Genomic DNA, 27905 nt, shown 5'->3' with positions numbered 1-27905 from the left:
CTCCACCTCAAACACTGGGGGGGGGGGGGGGGGGGGGCGGGGAGGATGGGTGGAGAGCCCGGAGCTGGCCTTGCTTCCTGATTCTCTCATCATTAATCCAGTGTTACCACTTCCTTTAAGGAATTAGATCTTCCCTTCCCAGCCCCTAGGCAGGGAACCCTAATTACTGAGGAGGGGCAGCTTTGGGGGACCTGAGGCCTAGTAATAGCATCCAGAGCCCCTTCCTGCCCCCAAACCTTTGAGTTCCCTGGGGTCCAACACAAGCAGGTGGAGGGAGGTGGAAGGAGGCTTCTTCATGGAGTCTGGGCTCCCAGACGTTTGGGTTTGATGGAGCCCCACAGCGACTGAACACCCCTGCGGACAGTCCACCCTACACGCCTGGCGACAGACTCTGCAGGGGGAGCTGGGAGGCAGGAGGTGGAAGTCTGGGAGCGGGCATCCAGACACTTCTGGTAGCGGAGCTGCACAGAGGCAAGAGGGAGCAGTCATTCTGCGGCTGATCTCATGGGAGGTCATAGCACCACCCTGTACCCTACCTGCTTACCATGCACGCAGCCTGCACAGCCTCCGAGAGGCTGGCAGCATTGGGCTCGCACCAGAACATGTGGCAGCAGAAGGAGGCTGGTCCGGCAGCCATGATGAATGCAAATGTGTGGACATCTCGGCCCACAGCCAGAAAGGAGAGGAACCGCACCCGACACTCCCCTAGCACTGCCTCTGTCTGGAGGGAAGTAATTCTGTTAAAAAGGGACTGTTGGCACATGCCTGTAATCCTAGCTACTCAGGAGACTGAGCTCTGAGGATCATGGTTCGAAGTCAGCCCCGGCAGGAAAGTCTGTGACACTCTTATCTCCCATCAACCACCAGAAAACCAGAATGGAGCTGTGGCTCAAAGTGGTAGAGTGCTTAGCCTTGACCAAAAAAGTTCAAGGACAGCACCTAGGCCCTGAGTTTAAGTTCCATGATCACCACCACCACCACCAACAACAACAAAAAGAGCCTCCGCAGAGGCTCATCCATCTTCCCGAGAGCTCTTCCCCTCACTCCAGTTTCCCTCCATGCCTTCTCCTGCCTTGGTTCTTTACCTGCTGGTGCAAGATGGTGAGGGTGGCAGGGGCCACGCTCACATGACTTGGGGTCCACTGCTCACGGCTACTGGAGGACAGGACTGACTCTAGGGCGCCATTAATCACGTCTACCCCTAGAAGAGATGAACAGGCCATTAGCACCATGAGGGCAAGGGAAGGATACCCCAGCTCTACCTTAGACCTGTCAAACATTTCCCAGTCAAATTTGTGGCCCTAGCTCCACCCCCATGCCACCGGCCTGCAGCCCAACCAGGCATCCTTTCCTGGAGCTCTCCTCCTTGGCTTCAGTGACTTGACATTCTGCTGGCTTTGTTTTTTTCCCCCTTATTCTTAAATAGGGTTTAATATTCTTCTTCATTTCTGAACACCATAGTTTTGGTTTTTTTCTACCTTGAAATCTACATTTGCTTGGGGTTTTTTTTTGTTGTTTTTGCTTCACTGCCTCTGTCTCTTCCTCCAGGCTCCTACACTGAAAGACCTTCCTCCTGTGGAAAGATTGGACATCTCCATCTCTGGCTCTGTGTGCCCATCCACATTAAAACACTACACTTCACACACAGACTCCCAAATCGGCTAGGCTATCCTTTCCCAAGACTCTGACATGTTTGTTTTTTTTTTTTTAAATAAAAAAGATAGCCATTTAGGGAGCATTTTTAGCTGGGTGACACCGAGATAATTCATTAGAATTGATTGTCTCCTTTTTGCCCACAAAACCACCTCTGTCTGTATGTCTGAGTGCTGTCCCTGAGCTTCTTTTTTCTTTTTCACCCCTCAAGTGGTAGCACTCTACCACTTAAGCTCCACTTTTGCTTGTTTTGGTGGTTAACTGGAGATAAGAGTCTCATGGAATTTCCTATCTGGGCTAGCTTCAAACCACTATCCTCAGATCTCAACCACATGAGTAGCTAGGATTACAGGCTTGAGCCACCAGCACCTGCTTCACAAAACAATCTTGTAAGAGTATATTTTATTACCAATTTACAGATGAGGAAACTATAGCTGACAGAGACTAGGTTATGGACCTTAAGTCACAAAGACGAATGAGGATCTGCCTTTCCTCCACCTCGTCTCTATATTTATTTTCAGAACTAGAACAGTGTTCAAAATCTTAGTTTTACTAAAAAATCTTCTGTAATATACTGGGCATTGTGGTGCAACACTGTATAACCCCAACAAGACTAAGGCGGCTGCACACATAAGTAAGTTTGAGCCAACTCGAGGTACACTGAACTACAGCCATGGGAGCAAAACCTTATCTCACGACCATGCTGATGGCAATGGCTTATCTAAAACAAAACAAAACCTATACTATAGATAATGGTCAGGAAACCCAAGGTGTCATTTCAGATAAATAACCTATCTCTTAAAACTCTATGGTCTCCATCGGCCCAAACTGCTCTTAGACACTTCCATTCAGGTATCCCACTTTCTCTTAAATGCAGAGAACCAACACAGCATACAGCTCGGCAGACACATAAGTTCTAGCCCCACTATACAGCCAAGCTGGCTGTGTGATTGCTGTGTCTTGGCTCAGTGTCTGCACAAAAGGTATATGCCTCCATGGTCCACTTCCAGATCTCTTAGGCTTCCAAAAGTAGACCATGTGGCCCCTTTGTGTATACAAGACAAAGCAGAGGAGAAATGTTTCCCTTGAAAGTCTCCCAAGATCTTGATCTTGCTCATCTTACTTCTAGCTGGATGAAGGCCAAAATATTCTCCCAGGTATGCAAATCTTGTAAAAACTGGACCAGCTGAGGTGGTAAGCCACATAATTTCACTGCTCCCTGAACTTCAAATGATGCGTGTAGCATTTAACATGTAATCTTGGCAAATGGACTGTTAGGCAGATGGGAAATACAAAGCAAGAGTCCACCTCCTCAGCAGACCTTTTACTAAGGGAGAAGCCTTTGTCCTGAATGCCCTGCCTGACAATTCCAGAATCTTATCCTTTAGGTCCCAACTGGGAAGCATCCTCCCGGGCAGAAAGAGGACAAGTCTGGGACAGCTGTTTTACCATAGTCTTTTATAACATCTGGAAGCCTTTTTTCCACACTGGACTGTGGCCATCTAAAGGACACAGACCACATTTAATTCATCTCTAATGTCCTCAGCCCTAATACACAACTTAGTGTGAGAGGAATTCCAGATATATGGGTAAACTTCAGGATGCTTTACAGGCAAACAAACCAAACTGATAAAAACCAAGTAACATAAGAATCCACAGGAGAAAAGAATCCACAGAAGGATGATTAGATAGATAGGAATGGATGGGGCAGGTCATACTACTGAGGACCTCAAAAGCAAGCCATTTGGATCAGGGATATCACAGAGTTCATTGGGGTAGAAGAAACAGTGAAAGTCCAAATGGATATGCAAATGACCTTGGGATGAAGCCTGGTCTGAGAGTCTGGGGAAGATTGAAAGGCAATGAAAAAATGTGATATGGAACATTACCTAGATTTGGTAATGGTTTAGGAGTAAAACCTACACCCTCACCACTAACCACTTATTCACAGTCCCCCAATCCTCCATGTATTCATTTTTTTATATCACTTGTTATTTCCTAACATAATAATTTACTCATCTTCTTGCCTATCTCTGTCTATTAGAACATAAATTTCTTGAAGACAGTTCTGTTCATTAATGTGTGCTAAGACCTACAATGGTGTCTGGCACACATCAAGCACTCAATAATCACTTGCTGAATGGATAAATATTTTTTGTATGTATACGCCAGTCATGGGGCTTGAACTTAGGGCTTTGTTCTTGCTTAGTTTTTTTTTTTTTTTTTGCTTCAAAGCTGGCATTCTACCACTTGAGCCATAGCTCCACTTACTGGCCTCTTACTGGTTTATTAGATATGAGTCTCTTGGATTTGAATGGCAATTCTCAGATCTCAGCTTCCTGAGATCTGAGTGCCACAGGCACTTAGCTGAATAAATTATTAATGAATAAATATTGAAGATTCTGGAGTGTCCAACGCTAAAAGGGGATCTTAAGAAGGGAGTCGAAGAGCAGGAAACAAGTCTCCAGTAGTAGAGCACCGGCCTATCAAGCACAAAGCCCTGAGTTCCTGAGTTCAATCCCCAGTACTGGAAAAAAGAAAAAGGAATATAGATAAAAGAAGTGATATTTGAAACTACTGACTGAAAAGCTCCTGCTCAACCAGGATAAACCCATGGAGCTGTGAGGGAGGCCAGGGGTTGAAGTCAGTTGGTTTGATACTGTGAAGGAGCAAAAAAGGGTTTAAAAGTTGAGCATGAGGAGGAAGAGGAGGGAACAAAAAGAAAACCTGTGGGTCAGCTAAGCCTTCTTTCTGCTCCTTGGTCAGGCTTTTACCTCCAGCTCTGAGCAATTATAGGAATATCAATCCCTTTCTGAAAATCCAAGCCTTCCTTGTAAATTCCCACCCCAACCTTTTCAAAGAAGAGTTCTCACTTTGGTTTTTGTTTTGTTGTTTTCTGAGACAAGATCTTACCATATACTCAGGCTGGTTTTAAACTTAAGACCCTCCTCTGCCTCCTGAATGCTAAGATGAAAGATATATACCACCATACCCACACCCTCTTTGAATGTATGAGCCGGTGGCTCATACCTGTAATCCTAGCTACTCAGGAGGGTGAGATCTGAGGATCATAGTTCAAAGCTAGATGGGGCTGGAAAGTCCATGACATTCTTATCCCCAATGAATCACCAGAAAACTAAAAGTGGTGCTGTGGCTCCAAGTGGTAGAATGCTAGCCTTAAGCAAAAGAGCTCAGAGACAGCACCCAGGCCCTGAGTTCAAGCCCCATGACCAATTGAAAAAAAAATCACCATGATTCTAAGAAAAGAGCAGAAGACAATCAGGATTTTAAATCCCAGGATTACCATTTTCTGATGACTCATGCATTAATTCATGTACTCATTCACCAGACATTTGTGGAGTATTTCTTGTCTTTTGACCTGACACCTAATCATTCCTTGAAGCAGTTTCTTTTCTTCCTCCCACATCTTTTCTGCTTTCTGAGAAGCATCCTCCTTCTCCACCCAACTATTAAACACTGAAGTCCTCAAGGCTTGGCTTAGCATTCTTTCCCTTCTCATTTCAGACCACTCACCTTCTGGAGTCAATCTCCTTATAATTTTGACTATTTCTATAACCCATGGATACCCAAACTTCTACCTAAGCCAGACCTTCACTCTCAGCTCCAGACCTGTGGATCTACTTGATCTTGCCACTCCATTGTCCCAAAGACATCTCAAATCAGCATTTCTAAAATGAAACTCACAACAAAACGGCCTCTCCCAGATCTGCAGGCTTCGGAGAATGGAACCACTATCCAGTCAGGTCCACATCCAGGAGCACAGGGTTCATCTGAACTCCTGTGCTTTTTACCTTCCAATCAGCTGGTCATCAGACCTGTTGTCCTGTTAACTTGTCTAAGTTATTTCTTTTTGTTGTTGTTGTTTTTTCTCTTTTTTTTGGAGTGGGGGGGAGGTCCGGTCGTGGGGCCTGAACTCTGGGCCTGGGCGCTGTCCCTCAGCTCTTCAGCTCAAGGCTAGTGCTCTACCACTTGAGCCACAGCACCACTTCTGGCTTTTCTCTTTTTGCTTGTGTGGTGCTGAGGAATCGAACCCAGGGCCTCATGCACGCAAGGCAAGTGCTCTACCACTGAGCCACCTTCACAGCCCTGTTGTTATTTTTTCTAAATTATTTCTTGAACCTACACACTCCTCTTCAGTTCCACAGTTGCCCTAGATACTCTCATGACTGATAAGACTATTCCAAAATCCTCCCTAGATTCACCTCTATTTGCTCAACATCTTTTTCCATGATGTAGTCAAATGCTACATCATGTTTTCAGTGCCAGTACTGAGGCTCAAACTCAGTGCCTGGGCACTGTCCCTTAGCTTTTTTGCTTAAGCCTGGTACTTCGCCATTTGAGCCACAGCTTCCAACATTTTGCTGGTTAATTGGTGATAAGAGTCTCACAGACTTCAAACCACATTTCTCAGATCTCAGGCTCCTGAGTAGTTAGGATTACAGGTGTGAGCCACCAGCACTCAGCTCAAACGTACTTCTTAAAAGCTTTTCAATGTACCATGGTTTGGATAAGTGTCTCCCAAGGATCCATGTACTAAAGGCTCAATCCCCAGCCCATCGGAGGTGGTGGCTAGCCAAACACTTATGATGGCCTATGTCTAGTGGCTAAGGTTGTTGTGATCATGGTACAAGGTAAGGCCAATCCAAGCAGATAAAATTTATAAGATCCATTTTTCAATGAAGAGCTGAATATGATGGCAGGCACCTATTATTCTAGTTATAGAGAAGCCTAATATAGATGAGTTTACCCAGGCATGTAACTAGACAAGTAGAAGACTCTTGCAAGCATGAGGACCTGAGTTCAGACACCAGTACCACCAAAAGAGGTGAACCTAGCAGAATGTCTTTAGGTGGTTTGGAGTGAGCGGTTAGGGAGTCTGAAAGAATTTGGCCTCTTCTCTTTGCTTCCTGGTCAAAGAGAGCACATGATGTGCTCTCCTGTCGTGTGCTGTTTCACCACAGGTCTAAAAGCAATGGTGTCAACACATCATGGACTTGAACCTCTAAAGCCATGAGCCAAAATAAACCTTTTCTCTTCATAAACTGATTAGCTCAACTGTTTGTTGTGGTGGTGAAACAAAAAGCTGACTAACAAAAATAGTTTCTTGTACCTCTTGGAGTGAAGACCAACTCATTAACTATGCTACGAGACCCTCACAGGCTGAACCCTGCCCAGCCTCTACTTGGCCTTGCGCTGCTAGCTTTCTCTCCGGGCTTCCCAAATACCAAAGTGCCTCCTACTTTGGACCTTCTCACACACTTTCTCCCATCTAGAATGATCTATCCCTGTTGTATCCCTACCTCCAACCCACTTAACAACACTTGTTTCTAATTATAGTCTTTGTATCAGTCACTTTTACAAATAAGACTTTTGTGTGAAGTTCCCCTGTTACACCTTGCTACTTTTTTTTTAATCTTGCACGACTCCATTTATTTTTACATATTTATTTGTGTGATTATTTCATCCCTGATTTTTCGACTGTAAACTCCAGGAAAGCAGGATTATGGTCATTGTTCTCCCAGTACCTGGCACAGGCAGGCTTCAAAGATACCACAAAAGCACACTTGATACCCTCAGTTCTTTATTCATAAATAAGTATTATCACCAGGTGCCAATGGCTCATGCCTATAATCCTAGCTACTCAGGAGGATGACATCTGAATATTATGGTTTGAAGCCAGCCCAGGCAAGAAAGTCCATGAGACTCTTATTTCCAATCAACCACAAGAATCTGGAAGTGGAACTGTGGCTGAAGTGGTAGAGTGCTAGCCTTGAGTGAAAAAGCTCAAGGACAGTGCCCAGGCTCTGAGTTCAAGCACAAAAAAATAAAGTGAAAAATAATAAAAAGATATTTTCATAAGCACAATCTCATAGGATTGTCAAGAATCAAATGAGGGCTGGGAGTGCATGCAGCTCAGTGGTAGAGCATTTATTAAGCATACATGAGGATGGTATCCATTCACCAACACTGAAGGAAAAAATGACATAACTACAATAGTAAAGCATATGTCAATTATGCTTCTTTCCCTGGATGCTTAGAGTTTACAGTTGGTATTATAATGTAGTAAACCAGCACTATATCACTATGGGGGGGGGGGGGAAGAGAGGAGAGAAGGAGAGAAAGAGAGAGAGAGAGAGAGAGAGAGAGAGAGAGAGAGAGAGAGAGAGAGAGCTGGTAGTAGGGCTTGAATTCAAGGCCTCACTGTCTCAACTTTCTTGTTCACAGCTGGTACACTACCACTTGAGCCACACCTCTAGGTCAGTACTTAGTTAGACATGACATTTCTTAAACTTTTCTGCCTTGGCTGACTTTGAACTGTGATCATCAAGATCTCAGCTTTCTGAGTAGCTAGTATTACAGGTGTAAGCCACCAACACTCAACTATTTGTGGATGTATTACATGCAGGGTTTTGTTGTTGTTTTTTGAACTCAAGACCTGGGCACTGTCCCTTTGGTTTTTTGCTCAAGACTAGCACACTCTACCATTTGAGCCATATGATGCTCCACTTCCAGTCTTTTGGTGGCTAACTGGAGATAAAAGTCTCATGGACTTTCCTGCTCAGGCTGGCTTTGAACTTCAGTCCTCCGATCTCAGTTTCTTGAGCTGCTAGGAATATTGGCATCCAGCTCCATGCAGTTTTGACCAGGCATAGCCAAAAATAAAAAAAATCCTCATGCATATTACATTGATTAATTGATGCAGAGAAGCACTAAGTCAGTCTCTCAGAATACTGAACTGTCTGCAGCCTGAGTTTTCTCTCAGCCATATACTTGAAGCCTTGAAGCCATATACTCGTGGACACCAAGAATCTCTTATACTGAACACAGTTCTAGCTATTGCTTTGTATATCCAGCTGCCTAACATCTGCTTCCCATACAGGATGGATGTATGGGCTCTTCCTCCTCTTCCACCAACACAGCACATGCAAAGGGGCAGTACTCCATGTCTGGCTAAGCACCAGTCACGTGACAAATACTAGTGAAGGCAAACTCTTTGCTGCTAGAGGAAGGGCTTAGAGCAGAGCTGGGACCAAGGTACAGGAAGATAAGGTGCATTTTAAGGGACAGGCAGACACACAAGGAACATTCACTAGGGGAAACTGGAAGACAGAGACTGGGAGCAGAGCTCTAGCATCAAGATGGTGGCCCCTAAGAGAAGAAGACACACATACCAACAGGTTTAGCAACAGGTACATTCCCCAGGTAGTAGACTTGGAACTTCTGCACCAGTTCATTCTTAGGTGCGGGGAATTCCACTGTGGGAAGAAGAGGAGGGTCAGCTGTGGTGACAGATCTTGGTGACTCCTAATGTCTAACACCAGGGTATGGACATCTGCCCAGCCTAGGTTCTATCCCCGCTCCTTCCCCTGCCTCCCTGTGAATCAAGATCCCTCCACTTAAATGATCCCAACTATTCATTCTCCATGTGTTCATTTTTCTATCAGCTGAAAGTCTGTTCTTGAATGATCTACATTAACCAACAAAATTGATCTAGACCTAGTGTGATTGTAACACTGACCTTGGAAAGGGACATCCACAAGTTTAGAGTGGTCGAGGGACAGTCCATTGACCAAGCAGCGAGCATTGCGCCGTTCAGCCATGATCTGAAGAAGGAGGAAAGGAAGGGAGGAGTAGGGGAGAGAATCTATTAGAGCTTCATCACCCTGGCGACCCCCCCCTCCTGCTCAGCGACCCCACCCACATCCTGGTAAAGCAAATGTGGCAGCTAGTCCAGGGAATGGAGGGGGGGGCCGTGCCTTAGAGCAGATCTCATGCAGGCTGGTGGCGATGTTCTTGGCAGGTGCCTCACAGCGAAACACGTGGCACTTGAGCATCTGGGTCAGCTTATCTCGAGCTACGTAGGCAAAGTCCCTGTTGGGGGAGGGTCACCTCAGTGTCTCTTGGAACCATCAAGGGCTGAGCCTGACCAGCACCCTACCCACAGCAGCTTCTCCAAGGCTTCCGCCCTCTGACGGTGTCCTGTAGATCTGCCTTCTAGAGGGAGGGTAGACAGGCAAGCATGCAGAGATGGGGAGAGGGGGACAGTCCAGCTCAGCAGGTGGGAAGGGATAGGGCAGAGGAAGTTGGAGAGCTTGGTGCTTTGAGGCACTGGGTCCAGGGTTTGAGGGGAACTCAGTCAAAGCAGGTGGGCATAGTACCTCTCTCTGGGTCCAGCAGCACAAAAGAGGCAAAGAACAGAGTTAGGGAAGAATACTCTGACTGATGCATGAACCCCACTCCACCCCCACCCCCACCCCCGTCCAAATGCTGGACCCTGTTCACACCTTCCACTGTCCCGCCCGACGCCCCACACGCGGATGCTGACAATGGGCTGGGCATGCAGCAGTGCTTGGCTTTGTGGCTCCACCAGCTTGAGCATCTCATCCTCCAGCTGCAGCAGTAAATCCTTTCCCTGCGGGCTCAGGAAGCAGATACTCAGTGATATCTCAGCTAGAAAGGTGGCTGATCTCTGCCACCTGCAACTCAGGGGAGGCTAGCTACCACTGGGGGAACAGAGGTGGGGAAACCCTTGCTTTTATGTCCAATCAGCCACCTTGCTCTAGCAGAGGTCATCTTCCCATGATTCTCTATCATCCTCACTTTTAGGTAACAACCCAGGCTTCATGGTCACTCAGCCACCCACCCCACAGTCTGCCTCATGAATGGACCCAATGTCCCCTTCCCTAGCCCTCTCTTGGACAGGACAGATCTCCCATCTTTCACAATTCTCTACCCACGCCCATAGTACTACCACCTCACGGGCTTTGGCCCTCACCTCCCCCCAGCCCCCAGACATGGGGTCATGCAGATTGTTTTTGTGGTAGGAGAGTTGACGGATGCAATTGTTGACGGCCACGCTGCTGCGTCCTGGGGCCAGTTCCTCCTCGGTCATCTCCACCCAGCCTAGGGAGCGCACGGCGAAACACTGCCAGACACAGAAGAGGGGTAAGGGTGGGGGGTGTAGATCTCGATTGACACTGGAGGCGCTTAGGCACAGGACACAGAGGAGTTCCGGACTCAGAAGATGGCGGGTAAGAGGCTTTCCAAACTGTGACACAAACACCCCAGACAGGAAAAGGAGACAGAAAATCCCTGCTGGCCCATGGGAGCACCTGAGCCAAGCCTAGAAGGGCCACTACCGGGCCAGGTCCCTAGCTGGTGGAGTTAAATGGTGAAGACACAGGACTCTATGCTGAGTCCTAACTGAAAGAAGCTGAACCCAGGACCTGGGAGCTTTACAGAGATCAGATCAGAGGCACCCCTACAGAGCAGCATGAGGGCCTGTCCTGCATAAAGGGCCTCCATCTGCAGAATGGGTGTCATTCTTGAACAAACCTTGATCCCTGGGTTGGCATTCCGTGGGGGCAGCTTCTCCTCTTCTTGGGGCAATGGTTCTGGGCTGAAAGCAGGTGAGAACATTTGTTATAGTGACCCTGTGTATGGAGCTGTCCCAGGCCCTTTCAAATCCGTCCACCCCACTCCTTAACCCTGTATCTAATGACTCACCTGAGGCTCTGAGCTGGAAAGGGCACTGTCCCCTCTTCAGATTCCTTCAGTCCCAAATCCATTGGAGCCTCCTCATTGGGCTCATCCTAGAAAGAGGGATTGGGGAATCAGGGCCAGAATGAGACATCCCATCCTCCAGCTACCACCCCACCCCCCGCCCTTGTGATGAAGCAGGTTCCTTCACCCACCTTCCAAAACTCTCCGTCCTCAAAGCCTTCTCTGTGGGCAAAGCCAGTCCAGGTAAGCTGGAGGAGAAATGGGAACAGGGAATGGGTGTTCGATCCTGTTCTGAAAGCATGTACCCCTCCATGAAACAACAAGCCAGGAATCCTCACCTGGGACTCTTCTTGGGGGCTGCTCCCTTGTGAGAGGGAGGCCCGGCCAGGGGGCTCCCACTGGGTGGTCCCTGTTGGGATGTGCCAGTAGTAGGTCCCTGAGGTGTCCTGGACCCTCATCCATCCAGCTGGCAGATCGGAATCCGTCTCGAAGGCGTTGGGGTTCCAGAAGGAATCTGCCAGGTGGGAAGCTTGGTTAGATCAGCCCACCCAGCAAGCAGTCAGTGGATCCCTGTGCCCTGTCCCTGTCCCCTCCCTGAGACCCAATGGTGGAGAAGAAGTGGGAGAGGAAATAGCTTCTGCACAGCATGGCTCCTGCTTCATTCTGGAGACTACAGTCTGGAGTCACCACATGGGGGACCACCAGGAGGGAACATGGCTCAGGTTTCCTCCTGGGCTCTGTTGCTTTCTGATGTGGCCAAATGAGGAAAACGAAGAAAACATGGGAAGAAAAAAAGGAAGGGAGAGATGGAGGTTGAATGACACCAATTAACTTCCTCTCACATAACATACATGTCCATATCTCAGGATATACAAAGTTGCACGCCTTCACCAGCTCCTCCACACATACATATACACACAGACAACACAGTCCTGTGCAGCCAGACACACAAGTATGCGACACACAAGGAAACGCTTGCAGACATCATATACAGGTATGCACACAGGTTCGGGTGCAAACACATACACCAACTCCAGCCAGAAACTCATACAGAGATGTGTACACATACAGCTATCTATACCAGGCTGTGCCCCACAAGCATGCACACACACTCAGACATAAAACACACCAATCCCTGCCACATCTGTGCAGACACGACACTCACACCCTGACCCTCATCACACGCAGATGCTAGCAAACATTTTAGGAACATCCATGCACACCATGCATCTGGGACCTACACCACTCCTCTGTGAGCAGAGCTCCATCCCTTGTACCCAGCCCAGGCATCTTCCACCTCTGCTCTCCCTGCCAGTCCCACCCCATCTCATACCCACGCCCAGGCTGCCCCTCACCTGGGCTGTTATCCTGAAGGATGATGGCCAGGAAAAAGTCCTGGGAGAACATGGCGCTAATTCCCAGCCCCTCCTGCTTCCACCCTCCCTCCTTCACAGCCCTCCAGCCCAGCCAGCTGGGCTCACAGCCTGGTGCTGGGCTGCAGAGAAAAGCTCATCCCGCCCCCTTCTCACCAGGGCAGAGCGTCTGCCAGGCAAGATCCTCCCCCGCCAGGAGCTCTCTAGGGAGGGGCCAAGACCACCATACTAGGGAACCTCCTTGGGGTGGAGGTAGGTGAGGAAGGGGGGGTTCTCCTGAGATCCCACATCTTCCTGCCCCCATCTTTTCTTCCTGACGCTGGCTCCCCTCCCCCAGTGCTGACTCCCCATCCCACCCTCCAGCGGTCAGCTCAATGCCACAGCTAAGCCCAGGAACAACGAGAGGCTGCGTCTCCTGGGAACATCCCTGCCACCTGGGGCCCTACATAACCTATAGTTCTCAGCATCAGCTGGGTGTGGCTTCAAGGTCCTCAGGGATCCCTTCTCTGCCTAGAACTGGCCTCACAGTTTGGATCCAAGGGTGGTCCCTTAAGGCCTGGGACCTAGCAAGCTTGAGGCAGAGCTTGAGGCTTCCCAGTATCCCACCCCCCTCACCTGCCAAGGCCCAGCTAGGGTGCAGCGTCTCCTCGGCAACCGCAGCACCAGGACCGGCTGGGAGCGCCCAGACTGCTGACGTGCTTCCCGTTACCAAGGAAACCAGGAATCCTGACTGGTCCAAGAGGAAGCACTGAGGGACAGGCAGTCTCAAGACTCAGGCTGCTGGGCAACCAGGCTCAGAGGGGCTGGGAGTAGGTGTGGTTACACTAAGGTGTTTGCACACCTGATGTGAGTAATTCAGGCCAAGGTTCCTCACCATACTCAGCTTACAAGTGAGGTGAGCCCACAGACAGAGTAAGAAGGGGCTCTTCTCACCCATCCATGTTCTAAGGCAACCATCACTGCCTCTCTATCCCCCACTTACCCCCATGTTGGGCCCTGACAGCCAAGACTCAGCTAGTGCCTGCTCTTTCCCCAGAGCCCTCCCATTGCCCTCAGGACTCTCCCACAGAAACCTTCCAAGAACACCAGAAGCTAGGGTCCCCATCATCCAAAGCCAGCTTCGTTAAGGATGAGACACTTCTGGAATCTGAGGGGGATTCCAGTTCACTGTCACATATGCAAATCCACCTGCCATCCCTGTCAGCCTGTGCTTTCTGGCTTCAAAGAGCTTCATCCTTCCGATCTGTCCTGGAGGGGCAGCTTCCCTTCCCCCCACCCGACTGCCCCACCCCCACCGTGACCATCTGGGATGTCCTTCTGGAGCTTGGCACACCTCCCTCCAAGCACAGCCCACCCGGGCCTTTGCTTCTATATGCATGCATTTTTCCAGAAAGTATACTTTCACTGCTGCATGGATTCCTACAGACATGCATGCAAGAATCAAGTAGCTAAGCCAGGTATACTCATTTGCTCAGAAATCCATGATTCATTTAATGTTCTCCTCTTCTCTCTACCCCACCATAGTCCAGCATTTCTCCCAGCATTTCTTTTTAACCTGGACTGTTGCAATAACCTTCTAAGTGGTTTCCTTTTTTGTTTTATCTCCTCCAATAAGAGTTGCACACTATAGCCTGAATGAGTCTTATGAGATGCTAACATAATCATGTTACCTCCAGCTTAATACTCATAACTGCTTTCTCTTGGTCCTCAGGATAAAACCCAAACTCCTCCTCAGGGTCTATTGCTGTTTGAGCACTTCTATCTGACCACTCCCAACTCTGCTTAGCTCTTTCTGCTTGGGACATGTCCTTCATTCTCTCCCTAGCCTCGTCTTCCTCCCTCCAACTTCAACTACAGATCACCTACACCTCTTTCAGACATCAGAGTTAAGGCTACTTCTTGAAACTGACCACTTCCCTCCCCTCCACTGCATATATAAGCAGGTAAGGTGCCTTCCTCCATTTACCATACCTACCAGCTCAACATACTGCTATAGCTGTTTACCTATTTCTGTCTCCCTTAGATGGTGAGTGCCAAGATGTTCTTACACAAGAATGTCTTTGCCCGAAAGCACACATCCTAACATTTAGGACAAGCCTGGCACAGTGTATGCACCCAATTCATGTAATAATGCATTCATCATTAATTTACTTAATTCACTCATTTATTTGTGACATACTAGATTGAGGAGGAAGAAAATAATTTTTGCCCAACCCTAACCCTTGACCTACAAGGAATTCGAATTTCTTCCATGGCTTTTGGTGTCACAGCAACATAGAGACAAAAGAGTAAGCTAATGACTAAACCTCTTCCTGGGGCTAAACTCATAGTCACCCCCCCACCCCCCCAGCATGTGATCCTTGAACCCGGTCCCACCAATCCCCCAGCCTGGCTGGAATCACTGCCCATGCCCAGTATACTTTTTCTAGCTGTTTAGCACTCAACCCTCCCATTCCAGAGGCTCAGAAAAGCAGCCACCTCTGTAGGAGCCACTAAATACTCAATCCTCTATTGGGCCAGTGATTCATGACCTCTAGTTTGCATGCTAGTCACCCGCTAACTGCAGACTTAAGCCCATACAATGCTTTTGGAAATACCAGTTAGGCATTCATACTTAGAATATTTCACATCAACACTGAACTTTCAATTTCCCTTGAACTGGTTCCACTGATATTACATGTTCTTCCACCTCAACCCTGTAAAAACTAGCTAGAAAGAAATAGAGGCTGTTCCCTTTAAATGGAGGCAGTGATGACCAAAGGCTGCAAAAAAAAAAAAAAAAAAATCACAAAACAAAAGCAAGCGGACTATGCTCCTGGTTGAGATGGTATTTCTTCCTTGCAGAAAAACCACAGAGAAATGCTCAACTCTCAACCTCATCAAGGTTCTAGAACTATCCTACTAATTTACTAATCTAGGGGAAGAGGAGCATTTGAAATACCACCCAGGAAGACATTCCGAAAAATCCAGAGCATAACAAATCAACATGGACCGCACGGTTTCTTAAAGGTAAATAAAAGAGATAAGGAGAAAGGAGAATTTGTAGATCAAAAGAAACTTTAAGAGACAAATCAACCATTTGCCTATTTGGATATTGATTCACAGAGTACACAGCCTTTTAAAAGGTAAGGGAACATTATTAGACAACAGGGAGAATGTAAACATTAACTGGATACTTGATGATAGTAAGGAGCCACTCTGATTTTGTACATATTAAATGAAATTGTTTTAAAAGTGTTTCTTTTCCTTTTAGAAATGCATATGTAAACATTCATAGATGAAAGTAATAACAACAACAGAGGCCCAGAAGTGGGTGGGGTAGATAATTATTCAAACCAGGCCAGGAATAAAGGAGGTCTACTATTCTATTACCTCTGTATTGTGCTTGAAACTGTCCAGTGTTAAGTATTCCAAAAGGGGAAAGGGTGTAACTCTAGGCTCACTGAACTGAATGCTCCCTGCAAAGGATCCACAATTTAGGGTCTGGGTATGGTATATATTACCAGGTACGAAGGGAGACTTCCCTATTTATTTGTTAGTTGGTTAATTGTTTGTTTAGTCAGTGAACATGCATGCCACACAAGAATTCTACCAGTGACCTACATCTCCAGCCCCTTGAATCTTTGCTTATACTGTAATCCATGGATTGTGGCTACTACTCTCTGTCCCTCAACTCTGTCTATCTCTATGCAACATCAACAAAGGTGGAGACTGGTCTTATTTAAATGGGACACATTTAATGACTGATCTTCATAGTTTCATATGTAGCCCCTCCCCCTGAAGAAACATACATTTAGTCTTCCTTGGTGCATTAACTCCTAGTCAAAATCCTATTCCTAACATAATGGACGCTGGTAGTGGCCAGAGTGGTGCTCTATAAAACTCCTGTGAATCATAAGCATAATACCCCACTTGGACTTTCCACACTGACGTGTGTGGGAGGTGCTGGCTGCTCCCTCCAGACCTGGCCTGTGAAACAGGGCAGATCATTCCAAGTGCACCCTCAGTGCATGGTGCCATGTGCATTGTTAGTAGTGTATATACTGGTTGAGGGCTCAGGCCTGGACTCAGACCTGGTTTAGATCTCAATTCTATTGGGATCCCATACTATGACCTTCAGAAAGCAGCTAAACCTCTCTAGGCCTCTTCTTTGTTATCTGAAATATTGGCATAGCAACCATATCTACTTTACAGCATTCTTTTCTTTCTTCTTTTTCTTTTCTTTTCTTTTCTTTTTTTTTTTGTCAGTTGTGGCACCTGAACTCTGGGCCTGGGCTCTGTCCCTCAGCTCTCCAGCTCAAGGCTAGCACTCTACCACTTGAGCCACTGCATCACTTCTGTTTTCTGGTGATTAATTGGCAGTAAGAGTCTCATGGACTTTCCTGCCCAGGCTGGGTTTGAAGCATGATCCTGAGTAGCTAGGATTACAGGCCTGAGCCACCAGTACATGGCTCACGGCATTCTTAAATGCTTTACGTACCATCAAGCTAGGCAGAGATGCAGTTAATTCATCTGTGCCTGATAATCTCTGCAGTCCACACATCAATTATGATAGCATGCATAATGAATAATAGATCCATCCATCATGGCATGAATGAGGGATAGATCCACCAAATTCTGTCCAAGCAGAAAAGTTATACCCCACCTGGCTCCTAGCTTCTGGCCCCATGACCTCCCGTATCCCACGTCAAGTTTCACAAGGTACCTGTGTCCTCTGGGGAGCCATAGGAAGGGCTGCCCTGGGATAAGGTGGCCCAGCTGGAGTCCTCGTCGCTGGCTGCACTGTTTCGCATGCCAAATAGGAGGCTGGCGCTCTTGCTGTGTTCCCGAGGGCCATCTGTAAGGGCCTGGGTCCCAGAGGGGACCTCCACATTTTCCAGGGGCTCAGGCAGTCCTGGGGGAGAAGACAAGTCCTCCTCCTCCTCTTCCTCGTCTTCATCATCCTCCTCAGCCTCTCCAGCTGCTTTCTCCACTCCCTCATCTGACCCCTGCTCTTGGGTGCTGATGATTAGGCCAGGTCCTCGAAGCCCTCGGTTGGCTGTGTTGTGGGCCGAGAGCTCCAGCTCAGAGTATAGATGCATCAGGCCTTTGGGACCCAAAGGTGCTGTTTCAGGCTCCTGGTTAGCCTCCTCTGCCAGGGTCAGGGTCACGTTGCGGTTCTGGTCGCGGTGGGCTGTGGCCGCCCGCCGGAGCTGGTTCTGGCCCTCCTTCAGCCACTTGGCATTGGCAGGGCCCGGCTCAGGCCCACCGCCCTCCCCCATGGCACTGCGCAAGTCCTTCGGTCCCACAGCTGTGGCTTGCAGCTTGGCGTTAAGCAGCTGGTTGTGGGCAGCGTGCAGGGGCAAAGGTAGGCTGAGAGCAGGGCCTCCGTGGCTGTTGGCATTAATGGCCGACTGGCTCAGTGATGACGGAAGAGACATGGCCTTGGCAGATCCTGTGGGGTGGGGAGGGAAGACCATGTTGAGCCTCTGGACGGGACAACAGCATCCCTGCTTCCACCCCAGCCCTGTGCAAATCCCACATTTCCAAAAACTCATCTGGCCAGCACACAATGATCCATGACCCCATGAGCTACTTTCCCGTGGGAATGGGAGGGATGGTCTTCTGCCCCTGTACCATTACCCCCATCACAAGCTAGACCCAGATCTGTAACCCACCCCATCTACAGTCCCTAACCATGAACTTTCTCAGATAGCAGTGCCGGTGCCTGCTCAGCCCCACCACCAGCACAGCCTCTGCACAATGGTTCTCTGTGCATCTCTACCCCCACAGCTCATCCAACTGTAGCTTACTGTGCCAGGGACACAGCTGGCCTGGGACTGGCTCATGCCAAGTTCTGGACACTGGACATATAGACTGCCCCTTTCCTCCTGCCATGCTGTTATCCCGAGCCCCATCACTGGGGGCTCGCCAAGCTGTGCTTGTCTGTAAACCAGTTCCCAAGCCCAGTATACTAGGGACCATGTGAACAGGAGCAAATGAGTATAGAGCCAGCCCTCCAGGGCATGGCCCAGGAAAGCTGTATTTTGGTGACTGTTTCTATGAAGTATCTCACCTAAGATACCCATTTGTCCCCATATCAGTCCTTATAATATCTGGATCCTCTCATGAGTTGGACCCTCCAGACATTTAGGTCTTTGCCTCAATGTGACTTCAGTGAAGCCTTCCCTAAGCACTCACTTTAAAATTTCAGGCTAACTCTCTCCTTCTTTGCAATCTTACTTTTCCCAGGTACCTATTGCCATCTAACAAACTAATTTAGTATTTACTTTATTTAGTGATTGTCTCCTCCAGTCTTAAACTTAAAAAGTGTCACATTAATGAACATTTTGCCTTTCTGTTTTTAATTTTTTTGCGTGTTGGTACTAGGCCTTGAACTCAGGGCCTAGGCAATGTCCCTCAGCTTTTTTACCCAAGGCTAACACTCGACTTCTTGAGTCACACCTTCACTTCCAACTTTTTGCTAGTTAATTGAAGATAAATGTCTCAAGGACTGTTTGCCTTGGCTGATTTTGAACCATGATTTTCAGATCTCTGCCTCCTATTAGCTAGTATTTCAGGTATGAGCCACTAACAAAGAGCATCTTCTTCGATTGTTTTCAATGTTGTAGGTCTAGCACTTAACACAGTTCTGGCATTGAGCAAGAGCTCAATGAATGCATAAATTTATCCTCCCACTCTCCTGGGTCTAAGAGATACTAAGATGCATCTCCTCTAGCCAGACCAGTAAACATCCTGGTTATATCATTGTGTCTCAGTAGCAGCTCCTCAGGTCCTAGCACAAGACCAGGCATACATCTGTAAAATAAATTTTAAAAAGGTTTCTGTCGGTATGTTTGTCTCACATAATCAGCTCAGGGTGGCTTCACGTGAGAAAGGAGGAAGCTTTTGGTCGCTGGAATAAAGAGGGGGAAAAAAAGCAGCTTTGCCTCCACCCAGAAGCACAGCAATTTTCCAAAAATGGAAAGCAGATTGTGTCATTTCCTGGTTTATAAAATTAAAGGGCTCTGTACCGCCTTTGGGATAATATCTAAGCTCAATAGCAAGAGACCCAAAGAGCTCCCCAGAGCCAACCCCAATGACCCCTCAGATATCCCTTCCCTTCCCACCTCCTCCTTACCTTTTATTTCAGCCACCTAAACTGTGGTGGATTCTGGAAACTGTCACAGATGTCAAACAAGACCCTGGGTCTTTGTTTACACTGTTCCCTCAGCCTGGAATCCTGTCTTCCCCTGTGAGAACCTCTTCTTATATTTCAAAACTTGGCTCAGCGGCCACAGCTCCTAAGCAATCTTCCTGTTCCCTCCCCACCCTTGGGACTTGAGACTGAACTGCTCCTTCCTTTGTGTCCCACAACATGAAGTATCACATGCTAGTAGAATACCTGAGACCACATCTTACGCAATTTCATAGTCCAGTACGAAGGGGAGTATACTGTGTTTATGAGAGTGGACATTGTAGGAAAGGAAGGATAGAATGGATAGATGGTGAGGAGAGGGGAGCTAGAAATTGGGAAGCTTTGAACTCTCTAGGAATAGATACCAAAGAGAGCTTTGTGGACCCATGGGTTGAGGATGAGGCAGTTTTGGGGAGGGCGCTCAAGAATGATGGAAGAGCCATGAGAGAGCCATGGGAGCCCTGGAAAAGTGAGGCTGAGATCTACAACAAGAGAGAGGAAAAGGATTTGCTTCAAATTGGAACCAACACCCTGGTTCAACGATTATTCAGTTACCTCTCCGTAAGTTTTGGGAGGTATTGGGTGAAGCCAGGTTTCTCAGAAGTCAGGAAGGGTGCTCTGAGAAGAGCATGCGCTGTGTGACGCTGAGACAGTAACAAGTCAGGTCGACTTTATAACAGAAAGTACTGGGATGAGATGGGGAAGTTCTGTTGTCAGTACTGAGACCTGAGCCTCTAGCTTGGGCCAGGGGGGTTTCCATCACCTCACTTTCTGATATTAAAAAGATGATCAGCTACTCAATTTCTCCAAGAAAAAGCAAAATTCAGTCTGTCTGTCTCTCTCTCTCCCCTCCCTCACTCCCCTCTCCCTCTCTCTAACCCTTTCTCTTGTTCCTTCCCCTAAAGATCTATCCTGAAGCATCTCAAAGAATGGAAAGAATCAAATAAATTCTGGCTCAAGGCAGGAAGCTGAACAGAGTCCTGGGGCCACCAGAAACTAAAAGGAGGAGCCCTTAAGCGTAAAGAAACTCGTATCAGACAAATGGAAGCAGAAGCTGAATCCTACTCAAAGTCAAGAGTCTTCTAACCAGATACCTTACAAGAGAGCAAGCACCATGCTTAGGATTGAGGAAAGAGACAATAAAAGGTTCCTCCTCTGGAGGAGCTCTACAGGGAGAATCACAGAACAACACATCCACAGTGCCGTATAACGCCAACATCTAGAAGCAGGCCTGATCCATATTAGCACTCCATGTTGGTCCAACAGATGATTTTTGTGATGGGAGAAGAACAACAAGGCACCATCAAGCCTAAGGCTTCCTCTAACCCAGGAATCAATGAAGACTCCTTAATCCTCAAACACAAGTCTCTTGAACCATCCCTTCAGCTCCCCTAGCCTCTCAAAGCCTCTCCTAGTTGACCCAGGAGAGAGAAGCAGTTGGTTAAAGAGCATCTTCAAGCATACAAATTCACCAACATTTTTCTTCCTAAACCAAGTGCTGCCCCTATAATTTGAATCCATCTTGTCATGCCTTCTAAAATTTTCTACCACCATTTTTCCCTCTCATAAGTAAACCTGCTGAGTCTTCCTATTCGCTGTTGCCATTTCCTTACTCTTACTCCTCAGCCTTTTGTATGGGTGTGTGTGTGTGTGTGTGTGTGTGTGTGTGTGTGCATGTGTGCGTGTGTGTGTGTGTGTGTGCGTGTGTGCGCGTGTGTGCCCCCGTGCTGGTACCAAAGCTTGAATTCAGAGCCTGGAAGCTGTCCCTTAGCCTTTTCTGCTCAAGGTTAGGACTTTACCTCTTGAGCCACAGCTCCACTTCTACCTTTTTGGTTGCCAATTCTAGATAAGAGTTTCATGAACTTTCTTACCCAGGCTAGCTTCCAACCATGACTCTCAGACCTTGGCCTTCTGAGTGGTGAAAAGTAAAGGTATCAGCCACTGGAACTCAGCTGGTTGGCCCTTTCTAATACAATTTCCATCCCTCACAAAATTCAGCAAAGCTTCTACAGGTCAATATAGTCTTGCTGGCATTTCATCCAATGGATCTCTGGTCACCTTGGTTGTACTCTCAGCAGTATCTGATGCCCTGAATCTCTCATCAACTTTCCTTCATGGCTTCCACACTCTACGTGCCTGTTTTGCTTTTCTTTGGGGTAGGGGGGTGATGGTTTTTGTTTTGTTTTTGGTGCTAGTACTAGGGATTGAACTCAAGGCCTAGGTACTATCCTTTGGCTTTTTTTTTTATCTCTACCATTTGAGCCACAGCTTCACTTCTGGCTTTTTGCTAATTAACTCGAAATACGAGATTCATGGACTTCCCTACCTGGGCTGGCTTTAGATCACGATCCTCAGATCCCAGCCATCAGAGTAGCCACAACTACAGGCATGAGCCACCAGGACCTGGTCAGTCCTAGTTTTCTTTCTATACTTCTCTGGCTACTTTTTGTTCTTCTTAAACTTCTTTGTAGGCTCATCTGCCTCTACCAGCCATCACGGGCTGAGTTGCTCATAGCTTATGCCCTTTTCACTTATCCTATATTGAACAGTGACATTCATTCATACCCATAGTTTCAGTGTGTCACCTATACACTGACGACTTCCAAATTTACATCTACATTTCAGATCCTGCATCTGAGCCCCACACATTGTACCTTTGACATTATATTCAACCACTCCATTTGCTATCTCAAAGGCCTCTCAAACTAATTTTTCCACTTGAATTTCTTAACCCACCCTACTTGGTCTTCTTTCAGGATCTGGAATCATGGGATGATGAGTACTCATCCTTTTGTATACTCTTGAAGGAGGAGTGCCATCCTGGATACATCCTTCTCCCTCACTCCTTCCAGTCCATCTACAGGTAATGACTGTTTTCCGCCAAAAAAAAATAAAATTCTATACATTATCTACTCTACACCTCCACTACCGTCCATATCTATGTGAAGGTCAAACACCTTAAGATCAAAATTCTTTGCATGGCTTAAACTATACTATTAACCTGGGCCCTGTGTGCCTCCTCTCCCCCTCCAGTCCCAAGCTTTAGTTATTTTCCTCTCCAACTGCAATGGTTTTTTTTTGTTTTTTTTTTTTTTTGGGGGGGGTGGGAGGTTGTTTTTTTGTTTTTGGTTTTTTGGTCAGTCTTGGAACTTGAACTTAGAGCCTGGGTGCTGTCCCTGAGCTTCTTTTGCTCAAGTCTCGCATTCTACCACTTGAGTCAGAGCATCCCTTCCAGCCTTTTCTGAGTAGCTCACTGCAGGTAAGAGTCTCACAGACTTGTTTGCTCATCCTGGCTCTGAACTACAACCCTCAGTTCCCAGCCTCCTGAGTAGCTAGGATTACAGTTGCCTGGCTTGCAATGGCTTTGCAAATGGCTTGATTCTGATTCCTCAGAGACATAGCTCTTCTGCATGAATTACCTTTTTGCCTGAGACCTTCTACCTCTATTCTCTCAGCCTACTCTTCCTTATTTCTCAATTCAATTGTCAGGTTCTCAAAGAAGCTTTCCTTTACCCTTCTCCCTTCTCCCTATCCCCAAAGCCAGGTTAGCTAGTTTTTGTGTGCTCTCAAAGCATCATATATCATACATCTTTCCTTCACAGGACATTACATTTGCAATGGTACTGCTTATTTATTTATTTTGTTGGTAATGGGGCTTGAACTCAGGCCCTGGGTGCTATCCCTGAGCTTTTTTGCTCAAGGCTAGCTTTCTACTGCTTTGAGCCACGGTACCACTTTCAGTTTTTCTGGTGGTTAATTGGAGATAAGAGTCTCAAGGACTTTCCTGCCTGGACTAGCTTCAAACCATGATTCTTAGACCTCAGCCTCCTGAATAGCTAGGATTATAGATGTGAGCCACCAGCACCTAGTGGTACTGTTTTATTTTGATGGGGTTTTCTTTTCTGGTTTTTGGAGTTTTTTCAGGGGGGTACTGGGCTTGAACTCAGGGCCCCATGCTTGTTCAATAGGCATTTTACCATGTAAGCCAAGCTTCTAGCTCTGCTTTTTACTGATTATTTGGAAGACACAGTCTCACTTTTCTGCTTGGGCTGTCTTCAAACTTGGATCCTCCAGATCTTATTCTCCTGCATAGCTAGGATTACAGGCATGAGCCATTAGCATGCAATTTGGTTTGGTATTTTGCAACAAGGTCTCAAGACTAGAAATTTTTCTGTTTCCGCTTCCTTAAAGCTGGGATTACTGGTGTGTACCACTATACCCAGCTAGCAATGTTTTTGGCAGGGAAGAGGGGAGGCTGGGACTTTAATTCAGGGCCTCACCACTTAAGCTTTCTGACTTACTGCTAGTACTCCACCTTTTCAAACATGCTTCCAGTTCTAGCTGTTTTCTGGTTCACTGAAGATAAGAATCTCTTAGATTTGTCTTCCCAGACTGGCTTTGGATCTCAGTCCTCAGATCTCAGTCTCTTGAGTAGCTAGGATTATAGGCTTGAGCCACCAGGGCCCCAAATATAATGTTTTGTTTTGTTTTGTTTTGTTTTGGGGAGGTCCGGTCGTGGGGCCTGAACTCTGAGCCTGAACACCGTCCCTCAGCTCTTCAGCTCAAGGCTAGCGCTCTACCACTTGAGCCACAGCGCCACTTCCGGCTTTTTTCTTTTTTCTTATGTGGTGCTGAGGAATCGAACCCAGGACCTTGAGCATGCAAGGCAAGCGCTCTACCACTGAGCCACCTTCCCAGCCCCCCAAATATAATGTTATTCTTACTTGATTTCCCTCATAGATGACCAATTCTGTGGGGACAAGGATCTAATCTATTTTGCCCATTGATCACATCTTCAGTTCCTAACTCAGTGCTGCCTTGTATATATTAGGTGTTCAAGTCCTATTTGTTGAATGAATAAATGATCAAGTAACTATTTTAGGTGATCAGTCAGTGCTATGTTAAGAACAGTTATGGAGAGGTAAGCAAGAAGACATGCGATTACAGCAGGCAAAGAAAAAGGGGAAATGACTAGATTAAGTTGATACAAGTAGGTAGAAATATTTAGATAGTGGATGTCACAGGTCTTGGTGATACTAAATGTACAGGGGAGAAGAAGAGCAGTTAATCTGGAATGTTTCCCAGGACTCTGGCCTGGGTAACAACCTAGAAAGCAGTCATTTCTGAGATTTGAAAGAAGAATATTTGGAAGTGGAGTAGAAGAAGAACCAGAAAAGATAATCCAGTTGGGGGTCTGCAGTTTTGGAACGCCTGCTGAATCTCCAAAGGGATTTTAGAGGATAGTTGTATATGTGAGTCCGGATTTAAGGAGAGCCTTCTGGGCCAGATATATAAATTTGGGGATCATCAGCATATATATATATATATATATATATACATATATATATATGTATATATATATATACGTATATATATATATATGTATATATATATATATATGTATATATATGGAATCTAAAACCTTAGGAATGAATTAAACACCCAGGGAGAAAGCGCAGCATGAGAGAAGATAGGAACAAGAGCCTCTTCAGCATAGACAGAGAGGAGGAGAGAATACAGGAAACTGAGAGGGAGTAGACAAAGCCTAGGAGAGGTATCAGGAAAATGATTCACGGAGAGTGCGCTGGGACACACCAGTGGGATACTATTACTGGGTAAAGAGGATCACAGCACAGTGTCCCCGTGGACACTGTGGGGGCAAGGAGGTCCCCAATGACCTTGGCACATCCACAGCTCCAGTGGATATCAGAGACAGAGTAGAGTGGTTTTAAGAATGAATGGAGAGTTAAGAAGTGTAGACAAGGCGGAGTGCTGACACCATAGCTGGGAATGGGGTGGAAGGAGGAGAGGAAGGGGGAGAAGGTGGGTGAAGGGATGTGTGCAAAATGCAAGAGACACACATGCTTCAAAATAGCTTCCCAATACCCTCCGAAGTGGAGGTGGAAAACTGCTCCTAATGGAGAGCTCTTAGCCCTGCTAGGCCTCCAGACGGAGGGGGGACACAGCTGGTCCCAGGGCACACCCCTCCGGTGGCAGAGGGCAGCCGAATGCGGCTTGACAGATCCTAGGCCTCGGGACTCCAGCTGGAATCTGGTGGCCGGCCTCCAACCCCACCCTCCCGTCCCCTTCCCTGCCTAGCCCTCCCCTCCCCCACGCCCCCACCGCCCCTCGGCCTCGCGCCCCACATTACTGGCACCCTAAGCCATCCCGGAGCAGCCAGAGGTTAAAGATCAGGGGAGGGGCCAGTGTGCGGACCGAAGTGGACCCAGCCAGGAGGAGGCAGGGCGAGGAGAAGGACGGCCTGGGAAGGAGAGGGGGAGTGGGGGGGGGGGGGACAGGGCCTAGCCGGGGCTCGAGGTGGAGGGGGTGGGGGGTGGGGTGCCGGGGGCACTGCGGGGATGGAGCTGCAAGCCGACCCCCCTCCCTTCTCCCTGCTTCCCGGTGGCTTAAAATGGGGGATCTGGCTCTGGGCAGCTGGGGCTGGACCCCAGAGCAGGGGCAGCTCCTACCTGCACGGCTAGGCCCCGGGCCCAGGTGACGGAAGGGTGCCTCAGGCTGCGGCGGGGCTCGGGCTCCACCGCGGCTTCTCCATCACAACATCCCCCGCCCAGGAGCGCGCAGGCCGCGGGGCCGCGCCCGGAGCGGCGGTGCGCGCGCGCGCGCGCCGAGGCGGCGGGAGGGAGGGAGGGGGGAGGGGAGGAGAAGGGGGGAGGGGCGCCATCTTGGACCCGGCGCGCGAGCCCCGCCCCCTTCCAGGCTGCAGCTTCCCAGGGGAAGAGGGGGTGGGGGAAGGAATAGAGGGGTGCTCAGTCTGCAGGATCCCCCCCCTCCGCCATCCTCACCTCCGGGATACGCCCCGCCACGTCCCCAAGCCCCTTACCTCTTCCCTCCCCACCCCCCACGCACACGCGGGGTTCCCGGGGAACCGCGGTCCGGCGCCGCCCTGCACCGCGATGCTCCAGACTCACCCTGCGCGCCCACAGAGCTGGGGCGCTGCACCCCTGCAAGCAGTGCACCCCCCGCCCCCCGAGGCTGCAGCCCGAGCGGTGCGGGGGCCCGGGCCCGCGCCGGGAGCGGTGGCTGGGGCGCAGGCGGCCTGGCGCGGCGCGGCGCGGCTCCGGCAGCCGCACTGCCCTGGCGTCCGGGTGGGAAGGCGGCGGTGGGGCCGCAGCGGCAGCGCCGGTGATAATAATAGCTCGCAGTTATTGACCGCATACCCTGTGCCAGGCTCGGTGTTCAACCCGTTTCCTTGCGCTTATCCTCACAGCCGTGGGCTAGTTGCCACCGTTACTATTCGCTCTCTCTCTCTTTTTGGTTTGTGATTCAGAAAGGTAAGGCGACTGGCCTGCAGTCACAGTGAGCGGCCTGTGTTTTTAACCACCTTATTATCCCTGCCGCCCAGTCACCAGCCTAGGCCTTGAAGATGGCAAGAAGCAATTGCTCCCCGATTGGAATACACAAGAGGAAGGCAAGAAGGGGGAGAGTGTGAATGAAAACTGTCAAGGAAGCCCTCATGGGGCGCGCTATTGATTGCAGATCCTCCTTAGACAGGGGAATGGATTCCAATGGTCAGATCCCAGACCCAGAGGCTCTCAAGGGCAAGACAGGTAGTTACCAACCACAAACCCTCCGGAGCACATGTTTTCTTCTGTCGAATCTGTTACAGTCCTATTGAACAACTGACTAGAGATGCACCTATCCCTAAAAGGGTCCCTAGGTCTAAATTGATCAGTTTCAGCTCCTTTTATAAATGTTCTGTTTCTCAAGGAGTATACACACACACACACACACACACACACACACACACAGAGCTTCATCAGTCTCAATAAATGGCGCCACCATTGACTGGCTTGCTCATACCAGAAACACCAAGATTGTCTGAAAATACTTCCTCTTGACTTGCGGTAGATATAATTTTTTTAGCTTTCTATTATGGAAATGTCAAATATATTGTAAAATAGAATCATATAATGAAACTTCATACACCTACAGCAATTACCAACTCATGCCTAAGAGTTCATTATAATATTATAATCTAACAAACATCGATGATACAGAAACCAGGTTTCAGGTTCTAAGCCACATCCACAAGATCCAAAGATGCATAAGATTTGACTATAACGCACCAGGAGGAGATGATGTCTGGCCTGAGACCTTGAAAGATGAGCAAAGGTTACTTAGGAGAAGACCAGTAGACTCATTCATTTATTCAGTCA

The 27905-nt window shown here is 48.1% G+C and overlaps 1 protein-coding gene across 1 annotated transcript; it reads right to left on the bottom strand.

The window, feature by feature from the left end:
• Positions 1-30: 30 nt before the first annotated feature.
• On the bottom strand, positions 31-26327 carry Apbb1 (amyloid beta precursor protein binding family B member 1). Its single transcript, XM_042691356.1, has 14 exons — positions 26199-26327; positions 17257-17985; positions 11517-11692; positions 11370-11426; positions 11182-11267; positions 11011-11074; positions 10451-10600; positions 9960-10087; positions 9432-9546; positions 9194-9278; positions 8847-8930; positions 1086-1201; positions 545-721; positions 31-461 (listed from the first exon to the last, which is right to left on the bottom strand). Exons 2-14 carry the CDS (start codon positions 17969-17971, stop codon positions 294-296), a joined length of 2121 nt encoding a protein of 706 aa, XP_042547290.1. The 5' UTR covers positions 17972-17985; positions 26199-26327; the 3' UTR covers positions 31-293.
• Positions 26328-27905: the final 1578 nt, after the last annotated feature.

The sequence above is a fragment of the Dipodomys spectabilis genome, unplaced genomic scaffold (genome assembly GCF_019054845.1).
Source record: "Dipodomys spectabilis isolate Male_0828 unplaced genomic scaffold, ASM1905484v1 ptg000145l, whole genome shotgun sequence".
In the NCBI taxonomy this organism is placed as follows: Eukaryota; Metazoa; Chordata; class Mammalia; order Rodentia; family Heteromyidae; genus Dipodomys; species Dipodomys spectabilis.
This window is presented reverse-complemented; position numbering and strand designations above follow the sequence as displayed.

Coding starts and splice junctions, on each gene's coding strand:
- Apbb1 (XM_042691356.1), bottom strand. CDS start 17,971: ATGTCTCTTCCGTCATCACTGAGCCAGTCGGCCATTAATGCCAACAGC. Junction 8,931..9,193: donor TGTGGATGTCCCTTTCCAAG/GTCAGTGTTACA, acceptor TTCTTCCCACAG/TGGAATTCCCCGCACCTAAG. Junction 1,202..8,846: donor ACCTGTTGCTAAACCTGTTG/GTATGTGTGTCT, acceptor CATCTCTTCTAG/GGGTAGACGTGATTAATGGC.